Raw genomic sequence first — 19,304 nt, 5'->3', positions numbered from 1 at the left:
AAATGTATTCAAGTTGACTTTTATATTGTGGTATAAAACAGTTGAGTAAACTGCAAGTGTCAAAGTCGCATCTTGTGAGCATCCAATTCAATATATACTCAATTATTCTAAAATTAAATTTACATGTTAAAATGTAATGTGCCATATATATGCTTTTACTGCCTCTATTGCTTTAATCATATGTGCTATTAATCTTCATGTAAGGTTATATTACCTGAGCGATAAACCTTGCTGCAAGCTTCTGGTGTGCAGCAGTAGATTTGTCCCTCAGTTCCTTGGTGTACGTCTCCCCCTGCAGAAGAATACTGAATTCTACCATCTGCTCCACCACTGGTTTCAGTTGCTTGTCTGTCACCTTGACAATTTCATTGTCCATCTGAAGAAAATAATGCATTTTTCTTTCGTTACCTTAATTTGTCATAAATGTCACACAATTCTGACATACTTTGCTTTGACCCTTCAGCAGTGGACATTCTCTGGGTATAGATTATACATTAAACATCTTCCATATACTGAATTAAGAACTAGGAGCCCATATTTTTCATAAAAATGCATTCTACACTAAAAAGAGCAGTACTGCCTGTTCGTTTTTATATATATATATATATATATATATATATATATATATATATATATATATATATATATATATATATATATATATATATAGCCAAGAAGCCATCTATATACTCTCTTGTCCTGGTAATCACTGGTCACTGGTAAACGAGAAAAACTCAAACAGGTGACCAGTCATTTCTCTTGAAAGCAGGAATAGGATATTCAGCGCTCGTGCTGCAGAAGTGATAGTTGGAATAATCCCTGTGCTGCACGTGTATGGAGCGTCTCCCCAGAGGCTCCCACTTCAGAGGTGATCCCCCCTCAAGAGGGGGGAGGACACCCTGAGAAACAAAGAAAGAAAATTGCACAGAAGCGCACAAGGGATGGAGTTAATAACAGTATTTTAATAAAACAAACACATAAATGGCTGAGAGGATCCAACCCCTTCTCAGCTCAAAAGGTAAAAGTAAAATGCCCAGAAATTGAAGCCATACATATGGTCTCTTAACATAAAATGTCTAGGAAAAATACATCACATACAACAAAAAACATTCAATGTAAAAGTAAACAGAGAAAGTACTAACAGCCCAAGGGGATTTAAATAAAAACCGCCATAGAGGACTAAATACCCGCTGACAGGGGGAGACGGACACTTACACTAGGGCAAAGGTGGGGGTCCACAGCTGACCGCACAGGATCCGGATCGCGGCACCTGGGAAGATAGAACAGCCACCAGTAGAGCCTCAGGCAGGCTCCGTCTCAGCCTCTCAGCAAACACGCGCAGGATGACCTGTCGTGACCTCTACGCGTTTTGCACCACGTGCTTCGTCAGGAGGTCACGTACAGCGTCATCCACGTGTATTTATGGAAGGAAGGGAGTTAGTAAGGACAGCCCCTTCAGACGCCAAATCCAACGCCCTTAGATGGGCAGCTGAATACTTAAAGTGATACTACCTCTTTCTCTGACAGTGTCACATGTGCGATAGTCACGTGATACAGGTCTACCAGAGTGTACAGTGAACAGTATTTACGAAATGCAAACTAGACACCCTATTGGTTTTAATGAACTCATTAAACTTAAACCTTTTTTAAGATAAATCATGTTTATTTTCTTTCTTTTTTCTTCTTTTTATTAAAATGAAATTAATCTCTCATTTTTATAATATATGTATTAGGATTGTGTATTGCTTTTTATGTGTGCATTTATTATGTTTAATTAATATATATATTGGCATTTGTGTGTTCTTATTCATTTTCTGTCTGTATACTTAGTGATGGTCTTTGGCAGTGCTGATATTGCTGTGTTACAGTTCCCGTTTTGTATACACTCTGGTAGACCTGTATCACGTGACTATCGCACATGTGACACTGTCAGAGAAAGAGGTAGCATCACTTTAAGTATTCAGCTGCCCATCTAAGGGCGTTGGATTTGGCGTCTGAAGGGGCTGTCCTTACTAACTCCCTTCCTTCCATAAATACGCGCGGATGACGCTGTACGTGACCTCCTGACGAAGCACGTGGTGCGAAACGCGTAGAGGTCACGACAGGTCATCCTGTGCGTGTTTGCTGAGAGGCTGAGACGGAGCCTGCCTGAGGCTCTAGTGGTGGCTGTTCTATCTTCCCAGGTGCCGCGATCCGGATCCTGTGCGGTCAGCTGTGGACCCCCACCTTTGCCCTAGTGTAAGTGTCCGTCTCCCCCTGTCAGCGGGTATTTAGTCCTCTATGGCGGTTTTTATTTAAATCCCCTTGGGCTGTTAGTACTTTCTCTGTTTACTTTTACATTAAATGTTTTTTGTTGTATGTGATGTATTTTTCCTAGACATTTTATGTTAAGAGACCATATGTATGGCTTCAATTTCTGGGCATTTTACTTTTACCTTTTGAGCTGAGAAGGGGTTGGATCCTCTCAGCCATTTATGTGTTTGTTTTATTAAAATACTGTTATTAACTCCATCCCTTGTGCGCTTCTGTGCAATTTTCTTTCTAGGTGACCAGTCATTACCAGAACAAGGGAGTATATAGATGGCTTCTCGACTTGCACGAACCAGGCACAGGAAGAGGTGGACAAAGGAGAACTTATTCACGCTCCAAAAGATCTCCTGGTACCGGCGCCAGCAACAACACGAGCGACACAGACATCTCAGACGCCCCAGAGGGAACACACTTGGAGCCTTTTTTAGTGCCTGGCACAGGGAGAGCACACAAACCACCCATCCCAGACTCCGACGTGGGCGAGTGGTCCGGTGAGGCGGCAGGAAGCTCAAGATACCAGGAAAGAGAAGCCAAGAAAGGGAGATGGCGCCCAAGAACAAGGAGGAGGTGATTTTCAATCTATTCAGCCACCCACTCTCCACTGCAGAGACCAATGTACTGCATAAGGGATTGTCATTTGTCCCCACTACCACCCAAGACCCCTTTCTATGGGAAGTTGACATGTACAAACTCGATTGACAGCTACGACTCAAGGATTTCTTTCAATCTAGTACTAACCAGATGACCAATGCTAGCAGTAAGTTCAAAGCCAAGAGTACTTTCGATCCGATGGTAGTCAACCACAGAATCACCACCTTCATGGCACTCTTGGGCAATGACACTAGGAAGCAAGTCAAGACTCACAAAAATAGTTTCTCGAACCTTGCATTAGCAGAAAAAGAAGCTATCAAGTCTTTGAAGTCCAATGATGACATTATCATCAAACCGGCCGACAAGGGTGGTGGCATCGTCGTCATGAATTACATTGATTACAGGGCTGAGATTGAGAGGCAGCTCATGGATACCAAATACTATAAAAAAAAAAAAAATACAGAAGGATCCCACACTAGTCGACAAGAAAGAAATAGATTTCATCATCAGACTTGGAGTGAACAATTCATGGATCTCTGAGGAAACCGGCTCCTTTCTGTCCCAGGACAACCCCCTGGTTCCAGTGATTTATGTGCTACCCAAAGTACATAAATCTATTATAAATCCGCCAGGCAGACCAATCATTGCAGCAAGGGGTTCTCTCTGCCATCCACTTTCTCAATTCATGGAATTCCTTTTATAACCAATGGTCATGAATATGACATAATTTGTCAAGGACACGATGGCTTTTATCAATAAACTGGGCACTATTGCTTTCGATATCACCGATATGTTATTGGTGACGTTTGATGTCTCCAGTCTCTACACCAATATCCCACATGGTGAGGGACTGGAGGCAATCAGAGAACACCTTTCTAATCATACTGATCATGATGGCCCACCCACTGAATTTATTCTACTTTTGATTGAAGTTATTTTACATAAAAATATCTTCAGGTTTGAACGTGATTTTTACCTCCAACTTACAGGAACAGCCATGGGTTCTAATATGGCACCCGCTTATGCCAATCTTTTTATGGACAGCTATGAACAATTACATCTGTTGAATGATGCACCTTTTGCTAGCAATATTGGGGAGGTAGAGAGGACGAGCTACTACAATGTTCTCCAATGCAACTATAACACACATCACTGCGAAATGCTCAAAGAACTAGATGGGTCATCACTCGAGTCTAGGCGCAAAGTTCACCTTTCCTGTCTTGCCTTCAAATTCTTTATGGGCAAGCTACCCAGCTACCTGAACAAGCTCCTCACCCCTACCACATGCAGCACCTATCACCTGAGATCAGACTCCAAAAGACTGTTCATGGTCTCTAGGCTCAACAAAGTATCCGGCCGCTCCTCCTTCTCTTACCGTGCACCCCAAAACTGGAACAACCTACCGGAGACTCTTACATCCACCACCAGTCTAAGTTCTTTCCAATCTAAGGCTGTCACACATTTTAATGTGGCTTGTAATTGTTTCATACGCCCATAATACAAATTATCTTTAACTGTGCATGGTATGTCTTGTATATAATGTATACCCTGCTCATTATGTAACTGTATTTGTAAACATGTATTATTTGTCCTAACTCTGTGCCCAGGACATACTTGAAAACGAGAGGTAACTCTCAATGTATTACTTCCTGGTAAAATATTTTATAAATAAATAAATAACAATTCATCTCGTACCTCAATACGATCACGACCAAAATACGCTTCACGGCGAATTATAGCATGGATAGGATCCCATTCCTTGACACAGTGGTGTACAAAAGTGGTGGACTACCTGCTACAGAGATCTTTCAGAAACCGACTTATAAAAACACTCTGCTCTGTGCTACGAGCCATCACCCTGAGTCTCTTAAACGGGGTCTTCCCTACTCCCAGATGCTGAGGGTTAAGCGTATCACCAGCGACCCCAAGCAAATTGAGGGTGCATTATGTAAAATGGCTAATAGGTTTCTTGACAGGGGCTACTCTAGAACAGAAGTTGATGTAGCTCTCACCAAAGCCTGGGCTGTTAATAGGAAATCTCTCCTTACACCGCACGCAGCTGAAATGGAGGCCAGATGTATTAACATCAGTAGCACCTACACAACTGCATCTAATCTGATTAAACGCAGTATCAAAAAGAATTGGAACATTCGGGGTAATGACCCCAAAATTGGCAGTATTTGCCAGATACCACCAAGGATGTGCACCTACAACAACGTGGCTACAAAAGAAACCTGGTGTATATAAATGTCATGGGTGCGTCAATTGCGTTTTTTTAAAGATTGGCCAATCTTATGCCCATCCCCATAATGGGAAACCAATACACATTAAAACTTCCATGAATTGTGAGACACGGTTTGTTGTCTACTTCATCAGATGCCCTTGTGGGCTTTATTACATAGGCAAAGCTAGCCGCATGTTTAAAGAGCGCATGGCTGTCCACAGGTCCACCATTAGAAAAGCGCTAATGGACAAGAATACAGTGGAGGACTTCAAACTGCTTCCGGTGGCCAGGCATTTCAGGCAGCAGAAACACAGTCTGTCAACGCTAAGATGTATGCCCATCCTACAAGCCATCACTTCTACCCGTAGTGGGGACCGGAACAGGCTTTTGCTGCAGTTGGAGGCTAAAATGATTCATGACCTTAAAACTATGTCCCCTTTTGGCCTTAATGAGGACTTCAGACTTGGGTGTTTCATTTAAGTGTTTGCATTGATTTCATTGTCCCCCATGTGTGATTACTGTGTTGCACTTCAATTTTTCTTCCTGGATTTTAACCATTGTCCTTTTCTGCTTTTCAGTTTTCTCCTGAGTTTAGGAGTTTACCCTTTGATTATGTATTTCATCCTCATTTTCCACCTCCCTCCCCTCATGTGTCCTTCTTCTCCCTTCCTAACCCCCACCTATTATCTTTCCCTCCCCCCTCCTGCTGTTTTTCCTCCTTTCTCTGCTTCCCCCCCCCCCTTCCTTTTCCCTTGTCTGTTCCCCCTTTCCCCCTACCCAGCGTCGGTGATTTTATTTTATTCACATCTCACCCTTGGGGTACTGATCAGTTTACATTACTTTTATGCTAGGTGGATGTTTGAACTGGGGCGCTTTTATGCTGCCTGTCACAGCTGCCTCTCACTCGATGTGCTTTTGCGCAGCTCTCACGGAGCACTTCGGCAACCACCCCCCCCCCTCACTATGTCCACTACTGCTTAGCAGTCGGGACATGTGCACCACGCATGTGCAATAGAGGGATTTTTTCTAGTAAGGGTTGCCTTAGTTACTACAGACGCTCCTGACTTTTGACAGCGCGGGAGATAGACGCATAGCAGTGACGTCATCTCTTCACTCGACGGAGATGGCTGCAGCTACACAGGTGTGTATAGTTTTGGTGTTATTTAATTGATCATTAATTATAGGTGGTGGTGGGTATTTATAGGTGGTGGGAGTCACTGCGTCGTAAGCACTCCCTTGATAAAGGTCCTGTCTTTAGGACCAAAACGTCAGTGACTGTGCCTGCTTTTGAATACAATTTTTGTCATTACCAAGTGTGCTGCCTCTTCCTTACTTTGTGTTCCTTGGATTTCCTGGATCTCATAGTCTGCCTGGTAAGGAGCTTACATTATGACTTACTTATGGGACTAGCACCTGCTTAAATCTGTATTCTGTAAGAATCTTAAATCTGTTCTCTCACACTATATACATTTTTGTTTATGTAGCCGAGCCCCCTTCTTACCTCCGGTGCAGGTTGGGGAGGGAGCTGCCAGACAACCGGGTTGCCCACCAGAGCTTGGCGCTGTGCCGGGAGTGTGGGGGCCGCCATCTTAGGTATCGTGCATGCGCAGTACAAGCGAGTCACGCATGCGCAGTGCAAATTGCGGTGGCCATCTTGACTGGCTCCGCAGATACAGTACTGCGGGACTACCCCGGGATCCCCTAGGAGGAAGGGATATCTTTGGTGCACAAACACACCGTGAGGCCGTCTGACGGAGTGTGGAAAGGGAGCTGGTAGTGTCCAGGGAGCATTGCCCCTGGACTAGGCCTAGGCTTGCTCCCTTAGGCCATGAGTCACTCCAGCTGAGTATTGCAGAGAAGGCCCCAGATAGGGGCTCTACCCATTAACATTATAGTAGTGCTGTCACACGGTGACCGGACGGCCACGCGGTACCCTACACCCTAGGACCAGGTCACAGGGAATAGAGACATTGTGTGAGACCCTCCAGCTGGAGGTCGCACCTCCTCAGGAGGATCAGGACCCTAAAGAGTGAAGGGATTGATGTTGAAGGCCCCACGGCGTGGGACCAGACTGTTCTGTATCTGACAGCTGCACCTGGGTACTGGAGAGCCCAGGAAGCTATAAGTGCACCAATGGTCCACAGGGGTAGGGCTACCTCATACATTAGTAGAATTGACTGGGAAGGACCCCAGGGTTATTGGTGCCACCGCACCGTCCGTACTTTGGGGAACTACCAAGTGTTGGGTTATTGGGTGTACCCTGGGGGTTTACCCTTGTTATCGTTATTTGTTATTGCATGTGTGTCAGTAAACATTAGTTATATACCTGTGTGTGTATTATTCATTACTGTATTGGTTCCTGTGAGGGGTTATCCCGCCAACGCTGGGATCCTTGATGGGTGGAGGCTCTGAACTTAAAGGAGAAAGAGCTCACCCCAGGCTCCCAGCGGCGGAGGCTTAGGCCTCCTGTAAAAATAAACAGGTACAGCAGCACACGTAGTTCCCTTAGGCATAGGGAAAGCGGGCTACATTTATGTAGTATTTAACAAAGGTTTTCAAGATCTCCAGTGTCCCTTTCATCTTGTATGTATGTATGTATATCTTTATTTATATAGCGCCATCCGCGAACATTTAGTAGCGCTTTACAATAAGCGTGACATAATATTATAACACAATGGGAATAAGCACTTCAGACAAAACAATAGGGGTCCCTGTCCGAAGAGCTTACAATCTAATCTTCATATTCTTTTTATACAACTATATTTTCTTTATACGGTATTCGTTTATGATTTAATAGGACACATCTTCCATATTAATGTTGACAAGATAAGGAAATTAAATAAAAAACACTTACACTTCCTTCAGTGTTTTCTTGCTTGAGAAAGGTGTTGGGTGAATAACTTTCAATGGATATTTCATATGAGAGTGGTACATTGGCAGCTGCATCTGGAAGAACAGAACATACATATATTAATAGGGCATGCCATACGGGAGACAAATTGAAGATGATCCATGTTTTCAGTTCGACAATTTGAAAGATTTTTTTTTAAGAAATGTCAGACTTCTCTAATGCTTTATGCAGAAAAAAATAATACTGTCCATCATTCATTTGTAATTGAGCCCTAGCAATTGACATATTATACAAAAATTATTAGTATTATACACATTAGTATAATTATTAGTATTATACACATACGTAAATACATGTTCAGAACTACCTCTGAAAGTCGCAGGATCCTGTGCTGAAGGTGGTGAGGTTACTTCTGGCCTGAAAAACATCAAAAATAAAGCCTCAAACTACATGAAACTTTACCAGGGAGACATTGTGTTTCTCTTGGCCAGTATAGCTTCAAACAAAGGTCTTCCAAACCTATCCGAGAGGATTTAGCATCATTTTATTTGAGTTTTTTAATGAGAAAAAAAGGAAATGAAAAGATACTGTATATAGTAAAGATAATAATTCTGAGAAAATGAAGATTACATGTTGATGACTTATTACTTGGTGATTTTTTTTAGTACGTTGCTTGCATCTAACACACGATTTCTCTTAAAAGTATAGATGTAGCGAACGATAGTGCCACAGCTGGTGCACACCAGTGCATAAAATAGCGTGTTGTGCACATATTCCTCACATAAAATTACTGTATTGCATAGATTTGCATTCTTCGTAGTTTTATTTCAATATAAGGTAACATTAAATATGTATCAGTATTGTATGCTATCGTTGTAGTGATGTGGCTGATACATAGGTATCTCGAGACTTAAGCAGAACACAAGCTTGTTATATTTGGTTGCATACATATCCTGGATACCAGTCAGGTCTGCGTGTACTATTGCTACGCCCAAACGTGCCAGTACTGAGATACTATTACTAGTGGAGGAGGTGTTCAAGACTGAGGAAGCTAGACATGGGAAAACGAGAGGAAGTCAGTGATGTGGCACTGATACACAAAAAAAACAATGGTAAAGTCCACTATACTGTACTGTACATACAGGGCCGTCTTAACAGCATTATAAGCCCCGGGCAAAGCAGTGCACTGGGCCCTGCCAACTCTCCGCTACAAGTCGTAATTTTTCTCCTTCTACCAAGTTAGCGGGAGATTTGAATGTTGAGGCGGGTGACCGGAAAATTTGTGTTAAATTCTGGTCTGTGCATATATTAGCATGGGGCCCCTATGCTCGTGGGGTCCCCGGGCAACTGCCCAGCATGCATTAAGACGGCACTGTGTACATACACTAAAAGCGCTCTAATGTTAACCAGGTCAAGGATATGTGTAACATGCAATGCCTGCCTGCCTGCCTGTCGTAATCATAGTATTGTTGATGATTTGAATCACTGAGTACAGCTATTCTAATCACCATCAATATTGTGACCAACACAGCCAGCAAAACTGGCTCAAGAGGATAAAAGGGATGTTATGAAATTCGCAATAATATGCAGCTGCAAAATTATGACAATGCATAATTGCTAAAGGAAAACGTCACACAATAATAAAGGTGAAATAACCTGAAGCCACATCAAAGATAAGTAAACAAACGGCAAAATGAGATGACCATTTATCAGAATCAATCGTTTGAAGATAAAATTAGCCTTGGTGAGTAACATAACTGCTGCTTACCTGCACAAATGAAGCCACGGAGCAGAATCTTTGCTGAACGTTATTCAAAATAAAATAAAAAAAAGTATAACTTGGAGACGCAACAAAGTGTACACAATCAGTGATAAATAGAAATTAAATTGTTTGTTTAGATCTATACAGAGTTTTTATAATGTGGAGGTTTTCAGGAACAAATCATAAACTAATAGAATATGCTGTAAATGTTAGCACACAGAAAATACACAAGACATTATAAAAAAAAAACTCTACATACTGTACCACTAATAAGTCTCACTAAACTTGTTCTAATTCTTCTGTATGATGAAACAGGCTTCAAGAACCTGCTTTAGACATTGTTCAGTATTCATATTCTCTTAATCCACGGAATTAAACAGTCCTTAAATCAGTAGGGTTAGTAAAAGCTAAAACTATTTATCAGTCAGGAATGTTGGCAGAGGCCTACTAGTTAGGGTATCTCTTTCCACATGCATGCTGCTTCCTCACAGACTTGATCAATATTCCAAAAAGAAAGCCCCCAAAGAGAAATAGCACAAACAGCCTCATGTATAAAATATTTTATTAAATCAATGTTTAAAAAGTAATGCACTTAGACAACCCAGTAGTATTCAAAGCATAGCGTTTGTGTCAGCATCCCAGAGCTCTACCTGATTGTTCCAAGACGCTCCCCTTAGATTTGCACCTCTTAGAATCTTGCTCCTGGCATTTTCACGTTAGGCCTGGATTATAGTCCGCACGGGCTCATCGCATCGCGGGCGCCTCTCACCCGAGCGATGTGTGACTATAAACTGGAAGCAATGGGAGAGGCGATGGGGAGGCGCGGCAGACGAGTCACGAGTCTGGTTCACCGTGATTAGCTAAACTGCTCATGTCACGCGGCCATCGGTTGAAAAGACAACATTTTTTGTCTTTACAAAACGCTGTCCGTCGTGCGCGCACGCACTAGGGGCGACCACATAGGGATTCATCCATTTGTTCCTGTCGCGTGATTTATTTATTTATTTATAAAATATTTTACCAGGAAGTGATACATTGAGAGTTACCTCTCGTTTTCAAGTATGTCCTGGGCACAGAGTAAAACAAATAATACATGGTTACAAGTACAGTTACATAAATGAACAGGGTATACATTATATACAAGACATTGCATGCACAGTTAGAGATAATATATATTATGGGCGTATGAAACAGTTACTGACCAGATTAAAATGTGAGACAGCCTTAGATTTGAAAGAACTTAAACTGGTGGTGGATGTGAGAGTCTCTGGTAGGTTGTTCCAGTTTTGGGGTGCACGGTAGGAGAAGGAGGAACGTCCGGATACTTTGTTGAGCCTTGGGACCATGAACAGTCTTTTGGAGTCTGATCTCAGGTGATAAGTGCTGCAGGTGGTAGGGGTGAGGAGCTTGTTCAGGTAGCTGGGTAGCTTGCCCATGAAGAATTTAAAGGCAAGACAGGAAAGGTGAACTTTGCGCCTAGACTCTAGTGTTGACCAATCTAGTTCTTTGAGCATTTCGCAGTGATGTGTGTTGTAGTTGCATTGGAGAACAAAACGACAAATTGAATTGTAGAGGGTGTCAAGTTTGCTAAGGTGGGTTTGAGGTGCCGTGCCATATACTATGTCTCCATAGTCAATAATTGGCATTAGCATCTGCTGTGCGATACGCTTTCTGACCAGGAGACTTAGGGAGTATTTGTTCCTGTAAAGTACCCCTAGTTTGGCGTAGGTCTTGGTTGTCAGGGTATCAATGTGCATCCCGAATGTTAAGTGGGAGTCAAACCATAAGCCCAGGTATTTAAAACTAGTGACAGGTGTTAGGGTGGTGTTAGCGTTGGTTCTAATCAGGAGCTCAGTCACTGGAAGCTTTACAAATTTAGTCTTGGTCCCAAATACCATTGTTACAGTCTTGTCAGTGTTTAAAAACAGTTTGTTTGAGAAATCCAGTTTTCGAGTCTCAAAAAGTCAGACTGAAGTATGTGTTGAAGGTCAGAGAGGCTATGGCTGTGTGCATATAGGATTGTGTCATCTGCATACATGTGTATTGAGGCTTCCTTACAAGCTGTGGGAAGATCATTAATGAACACTGAGAAGAGTAGGGGCCCCAGAACAGAGCCTTGCGGGACACCACAGGTGATATCCAGGGGGTTGGAGTTAGAGCCTGAGATGGACACATGTTGGGATCTTCCTGATAGGTAGGACTGAAACCAGTTTAAAGCATGCTTCCCTATTCCAGAACTCTGGAGTTTGTTAAGCAGGATAGCATGATCAACTGTGTCAAAAGCCTTTGCAAAATCTAGGAATACTGCACCAGTGAGTTGTCCCCGTTCCATTCCACACTGGATTTCATTGCAAACTTTTAGCAGGGTAGTTACGGTGGAGTGTTTGGGACGAAAGCCAGGCGAACGCCTTAGCACGGACTATAATCCCAGCCTTACAGAGAAGCACTTACTTGAGCATCATCATGAGGCTGTTTGCACTTCTTTTCTTTTGAGGATCCTTTCCCTATTAAATAATCCTTTCCCAATGCTAACTAACTGAATGCGTTCTAAATCCCCAAATGGTTCACCAACCCAATTTCCTATTCATTGCTACTTTCAAACTTTACAATAATGTGTGTTGCACATTTTTGTCATTTTAATCACCAGCTATGGGTATCAAACAGAAGTATGGAACATGTCAATTAATGATGTTTAAGGAAGGGTGCTATTAAATGTAATGAAGGGGTTAACGCCGCCGCCTTGGACAAAGACTGTGCAATAAATGATGGACATGGTGATGATTTTCTAATTTAGTATGTTTGGTGCTAAAACATATTGGCAGAATATTTTCATGTAACTCTCCTAAGTTACAGTATCACCAGCATGTTTATACAATATTACTGTTTCCCTTTGTACACTTTGTAGGATTGTGGCTAACGTTCTTTCATGTAACATTTTCACTTTAACAATGTTTTTGTTTGTTTGGCCTTAATACCTACACACTGAACCTTCTTTCAGCAGCAGTCTCACTGATAATGATGTGATGCTCTACAACAGTCACTCTTTCTTTTAAAGGTTTCAAAAACATTTTTCAAATGCCTTTATTAACCTAATTACTTTATTGTTGCTGAAAAATATTCAACACAGTAATAAGATGCTCCATTGTCAGATGTAGATAGCTGTTTACACATCTGCTAAAGGGCATAGAATCAGATATCCAGTAGGTGTTAATTTTTATTTTATTTTTTAATTTAAAAATACTTAAAAATTATACATTAAAAAAATGTTTGCTCTGAGATATATTTGTGCAGATTCCTCACATTTTTAATTCTGGAGCTTTACAAATCTGCCTCGTTCAGTAAAGGGATGAATAATTTATTTGGACAGCAGTCAGCAAGTATGCACAAGTTTAATTAAAACTTGGCTTTCATCAACGTGTGAATGGAGCTATTTGTGGATAAATTATGCAACAAGTGCAAAATAACAGTCTGTTTGTTCAAATGGCTGTAAATTGTTTCCAGCAATTACCAATTAGCTGAAAAGAGCTTTTCCCACAGATCATTTAGAGCCAAGTGAAGATATGCAGGAATTGGCAACAGAGCGATCGCATTAAAAATCATGCATTTATTCATTGCTTCTGCAGATTTACTCGTGGATTTTTTTTTATTATAGAAAATATACTATACAGGGAAAAATATTTTTATGTATTCTATAGAATTTTTCAATTTGGAACAAAAAAGTCTTCACTTAGTTTCCAATGTGACTGCAGAAAACCACAGGTCAATGTTAACCTTTGTAAATATTTAGGAAACTTGAAAAAGATTTTTAAGACAGTTACAGCATTAAAGCAGCGACCAACCAAACCAGATCCTTATATATTCTCAGTAATAATAGGTCATTGAGTCCTTAGAGGAGCATGCAACACATTGCAAAATAGTGTGTTGCAGGCTTATTTGGTAGTGAAGATATTTAGCAAACTAGAGATGTAGATTGCTATAAAGATGCACACAGCATGAACACTCCAGAACATGTAGAAATGTTTGTTTGCATACTGTGTATACACTCGTCACAATTCAAATCTGATTTGCAGCAATATTTGAATTCATATTCAGTAAATCTATGCAAAGATTTACTTGTTACATAACTATGTTGAGACACCGTATTTTTTATTAATTAAATCCAGAGCCTCCTGTAGTTATGTAACAGTTACTGTGGTTTAGTAGAGCATCCAAAATGAATTTGACATATTAACAAGCAGTTCCAACACAAACAAGCACTCTATCAGCCTGTGAAATTGAACCAAAGTATGAGACCTTAGCAGGAGGACTGAATAACAATACCAAGCCATTAAGACGACCCATCTATACTACATTTTTGTTTTTAAGTACACTGTTTATTCTGAGCTTTTACATGCTTACCTTAGGCTAAGCAGTTGGAAATAAAAAACAATCATTGTAAACAACAGGAAAGTAAAACACGAACAATTATCCTACAACAACAATTTAACGCTGATAAAGAAGTCCCTTTTACCACAATACACGTTTATAGTTAAGGTACCATGATGTCATTCATGTTTTTATGCACTTGTATTTGAAGGAATTTGAAGGCACTGAAATTAAAAAAAAAAAACCTCACAGTTCAAAAAAGATTTGCTCTGTATAAATTGCTTTTACATTTCCCTCTTTAACCACCTATAAAAGGTGTTAAATGCTGGAATACCTTAATTTTATGTAGCCATGTGTAAAATTGGTGTACATATCTCTTTCATGCTGGCAGTAATCCTGGTAAGTATGCAGGGTTGCCAGTAACAATCATAGAAGTTTGGCCTCAAACCCTGGTGAGGTGTCATATGTCCCAAAGGAAGTGACACAGAGGGTGTCTGTTTCTGGAGGTGATATAAGACACAACACTGCCTAAAGTTAGTGGTTCAGTTCAGTTGGTGTTTTGACTCTGTTCAGGAGAGTCATGTGGAGGTCTGCAACAATGTTGCAGAGGCTGATGCAATAGCTGTGAGTCTGTGCAGCTCAAGAGAGACAAGCTGGTGAATCTCCCTGAGGGGAGAGGTGGAGAGCAACTCTATTAGAGGAGAAGGAACCTTCGTAATGGAGTGCAGCAAAGAAATGAGTGGCTAAGCTGTTTGCTGCGAGGGGCAGTCTGCCTATACCATCATCAATAAAGATGTCCTTGTTCACAAGAACCCCAATGTGTGAGTGTGAAGTTACTCCACAGCGGAAGGCACCACAGAGGAGTTCCTCATCAGAACCATCTCCTGGCGGACGCCGAGATCCTGATGAGCTGGAGGCGCTGCACTGTATGTAGGTAGGACTCTAGCACACTACCTCAGCTGCCTGTCTGGGTTTGCATTCCCCACACAACATCATGCGGGAGACTCAGGAGTCCTGTTGCCAACAGGTGCACCACCAGACACAACCATGTAATGGGGACTGGTTAGACCACAGGGGCCAATGAGAGGTTGGGTGGGTCAGCCAGGTCAGAAAATCCGTTACATTTGGAGGCGCTGCTGAGATACCTGTCAACAGGACAGGCTTTTGCTAGGCACACTAGAAAACAGGAGAGTGTATGCTGCCACTTTGTGCTATGTTGGGAGGGAAACCGGGGACGACCTGGGGACCTGAGAGGAGTGGGAGTCTGGAGAGGGGCTATATATATAGTCCTAGTCACCTTGAGGCAGTGCTAGTTGGTAGGATGCCTAAAGGGATAGCCTGTTAACGTGGTCAGGAATCCTGGAGAGGTTCTGCGCTAGGCTAGCCAACAGTAGGTAGACGCCCAAGTACTGCATGGAAGAGCCAGAGTACTCTAGCCCATTCCAGATCACTCACCGAAGGGAGTACAGACTGGGAGAGGAAGAGAGACACAGCATACACAGAGAGAGTGAGCCTAGCCTGAGGTAGTGCAACACAAGTCAGACCTACATTAGGTACACAAGGTGGTGCACAAGGCAATCTTTATTGTATCGGTATGGCAGCTGCCCCGCAGAGAGGAGCTCCATGTACAATCAGAACAAACAAGAAACATCAATGGCGACCACAAGAATGGAGGATCCGCGCGGTGCGGAAGGTCCAAAATGGCGGACGGAGGCTGATGGAGAGAGCGCACATTGCGTGTGTGCGGGTGAAGAGCAAGCTGCGGAAGTGACTTTTGCGAGCCTGCTATAGAGTGGCGCCAAAGCTGAGGCTGCAGCGTTTTGGTCCTGCCTAGGACCTAGGGGTACTACCCCTGAGGACAGTGAGGAGACATTGTAGTGATATGTGGGGAAAATGATGGATTTGCTTGCCCGTTGGCATACAAACAACCAAAAGCTACCTCAACTGTTAAAGAGAATGGCAATGCGAACCAAAATGGCGGCTCCCGCTTCCCTGGGAGACCGCGTGGGCCAGCTGCAGAAATTGCGGCAAATATTAAACTTGCAGAGAGTTGGCCGGGAGTGGCGCCAACAGGAAACCCCCCCTGATGGGAAGTATGGCGCGAAAGCTGTGGCCGCGCCCTCCTGGACTATGACTAACTCAGCCCCAGTGCTGGGTCATCCGATACATTTATGGGACCTCCCCCTAATCTCAACCAGGGGGAGTGGTTTCCAATTATGCCCAGTGGGAATGGATCTAGCTGAGCGAAGAGCTGGTGAAACGGTGGTGCCACTACAGAAAGTAGTCCCTGTAATCAGTGCTGCCCGTGGAAAAGAGGACGAGGATTTTGCAAGCCAAGAGGTTGCAAGAAATTGGCCGGGACTGTCGCCAATTAAGGAACCCCGCCCTGTCGGGGGTAGTGGCGCGAAAGCTGTGGCCGTGCCCCTCAGGACTGTGAAAAGTTCAGCCCCTGTGCTGGGGCATCCAATAAACTTGTGGGACCCTCCCCTAATTTCCACTAATGGGAGTGGGTTCCAGCTCTGGCAGATGCGGGTGGAGCTAGATGAAGGAGAGGTTACCAAACCAACCCCTGCACTTCAGTCACGAGGAGCCAGCGAGCAAAGCAGACCACTGTTGAAAGTGTCTCCAATCGTGACTATGGCCAGCAAGCCAGAGGAAGAACCGATGATCTCGGCCCAGCCCTATTCGGCCCCAGGAGGCTTCCTGGTACTCCGGATGGCCGGCACCGAAACAGTGGCATGCCTGTGCATGCAATGCCGACTGCCGTGAGGTACCGTGAGTACCGCCTCTCGATGCCCGCAATGTGGCATTCAATATCTATGGCCGGTGCCAACCTTCGTGCCGGGCCAGGTAGTAGAGGCAGAGGCGGACATAGCTATACTATCGGCTGAACTCCCAGGTGTGCTCTGGAGAGACCGCGGATCCCGGAGCAAGGGGAGTGGCTCAGGCTATCAAAACTGAGCCGGAAGAAAGAGATAGTAGAAGACGCAGTGATCGCCGAGAGACTCACCGGTGGTCTCCGAGCGGAGTGCCCCTCCCTAAATCGGGGCTGGATTCCTCCGACGAGGAACCCGCAGCTCTTACCATAGTGGTGACACGACAACCTGCGAACCACTGCGATGGTACTACCAGAAAGACGGCACTCACCTGTGTCGCCAGTGAGCGGAGTCGTGTGTCGCTGGTACAGCGGCAACCGGAGAGGCGGAGTCCCACGGCCGTGGCGACCAGCGGCTCCGATGGCGGCGGCAGATCCACCCCGAAGCAGCGGAGTGGTAAGCGCAGTCCGTGCCTTTACCAGTCTCCGGGGATGGCGACGGCGGAGGAAGGCCTAGGCCAGGCCCAAGCGGTGCCACAAGGAGAAACAGCGCTTCCGGATGTCGTGGTGGAGGAAGAGGTCTCACTTGGGGACCCAACCCAAGATCGCGGCGAGTCCCGTGCGATCGAGGACATCACTTACGGCGGCCATAGCGGAACCGGCTGGAAGATGGCCGCGTCCTCCCGACCGAACAGCGTTACCCGATTGCCTGGATCGAAGAAGAGCTGGCAGGCCCTGCGGAAGCCTGGGAGCAGCGAGACCGAAGAACCGGAAGGCCAGTCCGATGGCACCGGGCAAGGTAGCGAGAAGTTGCGGGTTGTAGCCCCGCGGATGCCGGCAGTGTTTCCCTATGCCCAACCCCCGGCCATAGTTAAAGCCCCTGCCCCTGTCACTTGCTCATCTGGGTCCCAGTCGAGCCAAGGGTTGTATGGGGAGTCCCGGGACACTTCTGATGAAAGGACTGGGGAGAACCTGGACTGGGGTGATTGCTTTACCTCCGATGAGGGATCGGGGAGGGAAGTGTTACCCTATGTGAAGTCTCCGGGGGTGAATCCTACTGTAATCAAGCATGTGGCTAAAGGGGGAGACAAGCGTTATGTTATGCACACTCATTCCCGTGGGATGTCTGGGGATTTGGGTAATGTTGTTCATATTGTGCCTGTTGCTCGGGTACCACCCTATGTGCCTCCAGTGTCGGCAAGAGTTGCCAGGAATCGCAAAAAGTTGTTACTTTATTTTCACCATCCATGGGAGGGAGAAATTGAGTTCGAAATGGGTTCCACTGATGAGGATAGGGGATATAGTACGGATGAGGAGGAAGGATCAGGGGAAGAAAATTGGGATTCTGATAGTTCCATAGAAGATTGGGATACTGACAGCTCTCCAGAGGATTGGGATCCTGAAGTGTTAGACGAGAAGTGGTGTAATCAAGAAAAGATAGCCTACATCTCCAGGAGATGCCTTAAGGAAGTATATGGGCATGATCCTCTCAGTCCACTAGCATCCAGGCAGGAATTATGGGCTGATTGTGGGTGTCCAGTATGTCACCCAGAGTGTTACAGCATTGCTGCTCTAAACCCAGTGGACCATGCTGTGCGTAGGCCACCTTAAAAGGGTATGGTAGTACCAGTAATGGATACTCCATCAGGGAGTAATCCTGGTTGTTACACATCTAAGTTAGGATGTAGCTGTTATTATGTCTATGATGAAGAGATATGTACTGTAATGTGTATAGGTGTGTTTTGCAGTGCTACCTGAAGGAAGGTTCCGCAAATTTAGATCCCAGCCGGGTCGTTGGGTTCCACCAGGGGGAGATTGTAGCCATATGTAAAATTGGTGTACATATCTCTTTCATGCTAGCAGTAATCCTGGTAAGTATGCCGAGTTGGCAGTAATCCTGGTAAGTATGCAGAGTTGCCAGTAACAATCATGGAGGTTTGCCCTCAAACCCTGGTGAGGTGTCATATGTCCCAAAGGAAGTGACACAGAGGGTGTCTGTTTCTGGAGGTGATATTAGACACAGGACTGCCTAAAGTTAGTGGTTCAGTTCAGTTGGTGTTTTGACTCTATTCAGGAGAGTCATGTGGAGGTCTGCAACAGTGTTGCAGAGGCTGATGCAATAGCTGTGAGTCTGTGCAGCTCAAGAGAGACAAGCTGGTGAATCTCCCTGAGGGGAGAGGTGGAGAGCAACTCTATTAGAGGAGAAGGAACCTTCGTAATGGAGTGCAGCAAAGAAATGAGCGGCTAAGCTGTTTGCTGCGAGGGGCCGTCTGCCTATACCATCATCAATAAAGATGTCCTTGTTCACAAGAACCCCAATGTGTGAGTGTGAAGTTACTCCACAGCGGAAGGCACCACAGAGGAGTTCCTCATCAGAACCATCTCC

The 19,304-nt window shown here is 44.2% G+C and overlaps 1 protein-coding gene across 3 annotated transcripts in view; it reads right to left on the bottom strand.

Moving 5' to 3' along the window:
- The window catches only part of IMPG2 (interphotoreceptor matrix proteoglycan 2), a 94,865-nt gene that overhangs the window by 33,590 nt on the left and 41,971 nt on the right, over positions 1–19,304 (bottom strand). For 2 of the 3 annotated variants that reach the window (XM_075590131.1, XM_075590130.1), the window contains exons 7-10: positions 9,745–9,777; positions 8,344–8,393; positions 7,980–8,071; positions 215–376 (exon numbers count right to left, since the gene is read on the bottom strand). In XM_075590131.1, the coding sequence (XP_075446246.1) occupies positions 215–376; positions 7,980–8,071; positions 8,344–8,393; positions 9,745–9,777 (337 nt within the window). The remainder of the gene's footprint in view (positions 1–214; positions 377–7,979; positions 8,072–8,343; positions 8,394–9,744; positions 9,778–19,304) is intronic. The other variant, XM_075590132.1, reaches the window with a different exon arrangement.

The sequence above is a fragment of the Ascaphus truei genome, chromosome 3 (assembly GCF_040206685.1).
Source record: "Ascaphus truei isolate aAscTru1 chromosome 3, aAscTru1.hap1, whole genome shotgun sequence".
Classification (NCBI taxonomy): Eukaryota; Metazoa; Chordata; class Amphibia; order Anura; family Ascaphidae; genus Ascaphus; species Ascaphus truei.
Note: the sequence above shows the minus strand (reverse complement) of the source record. Positions and strands in the feature narration are given on the sequence as shown.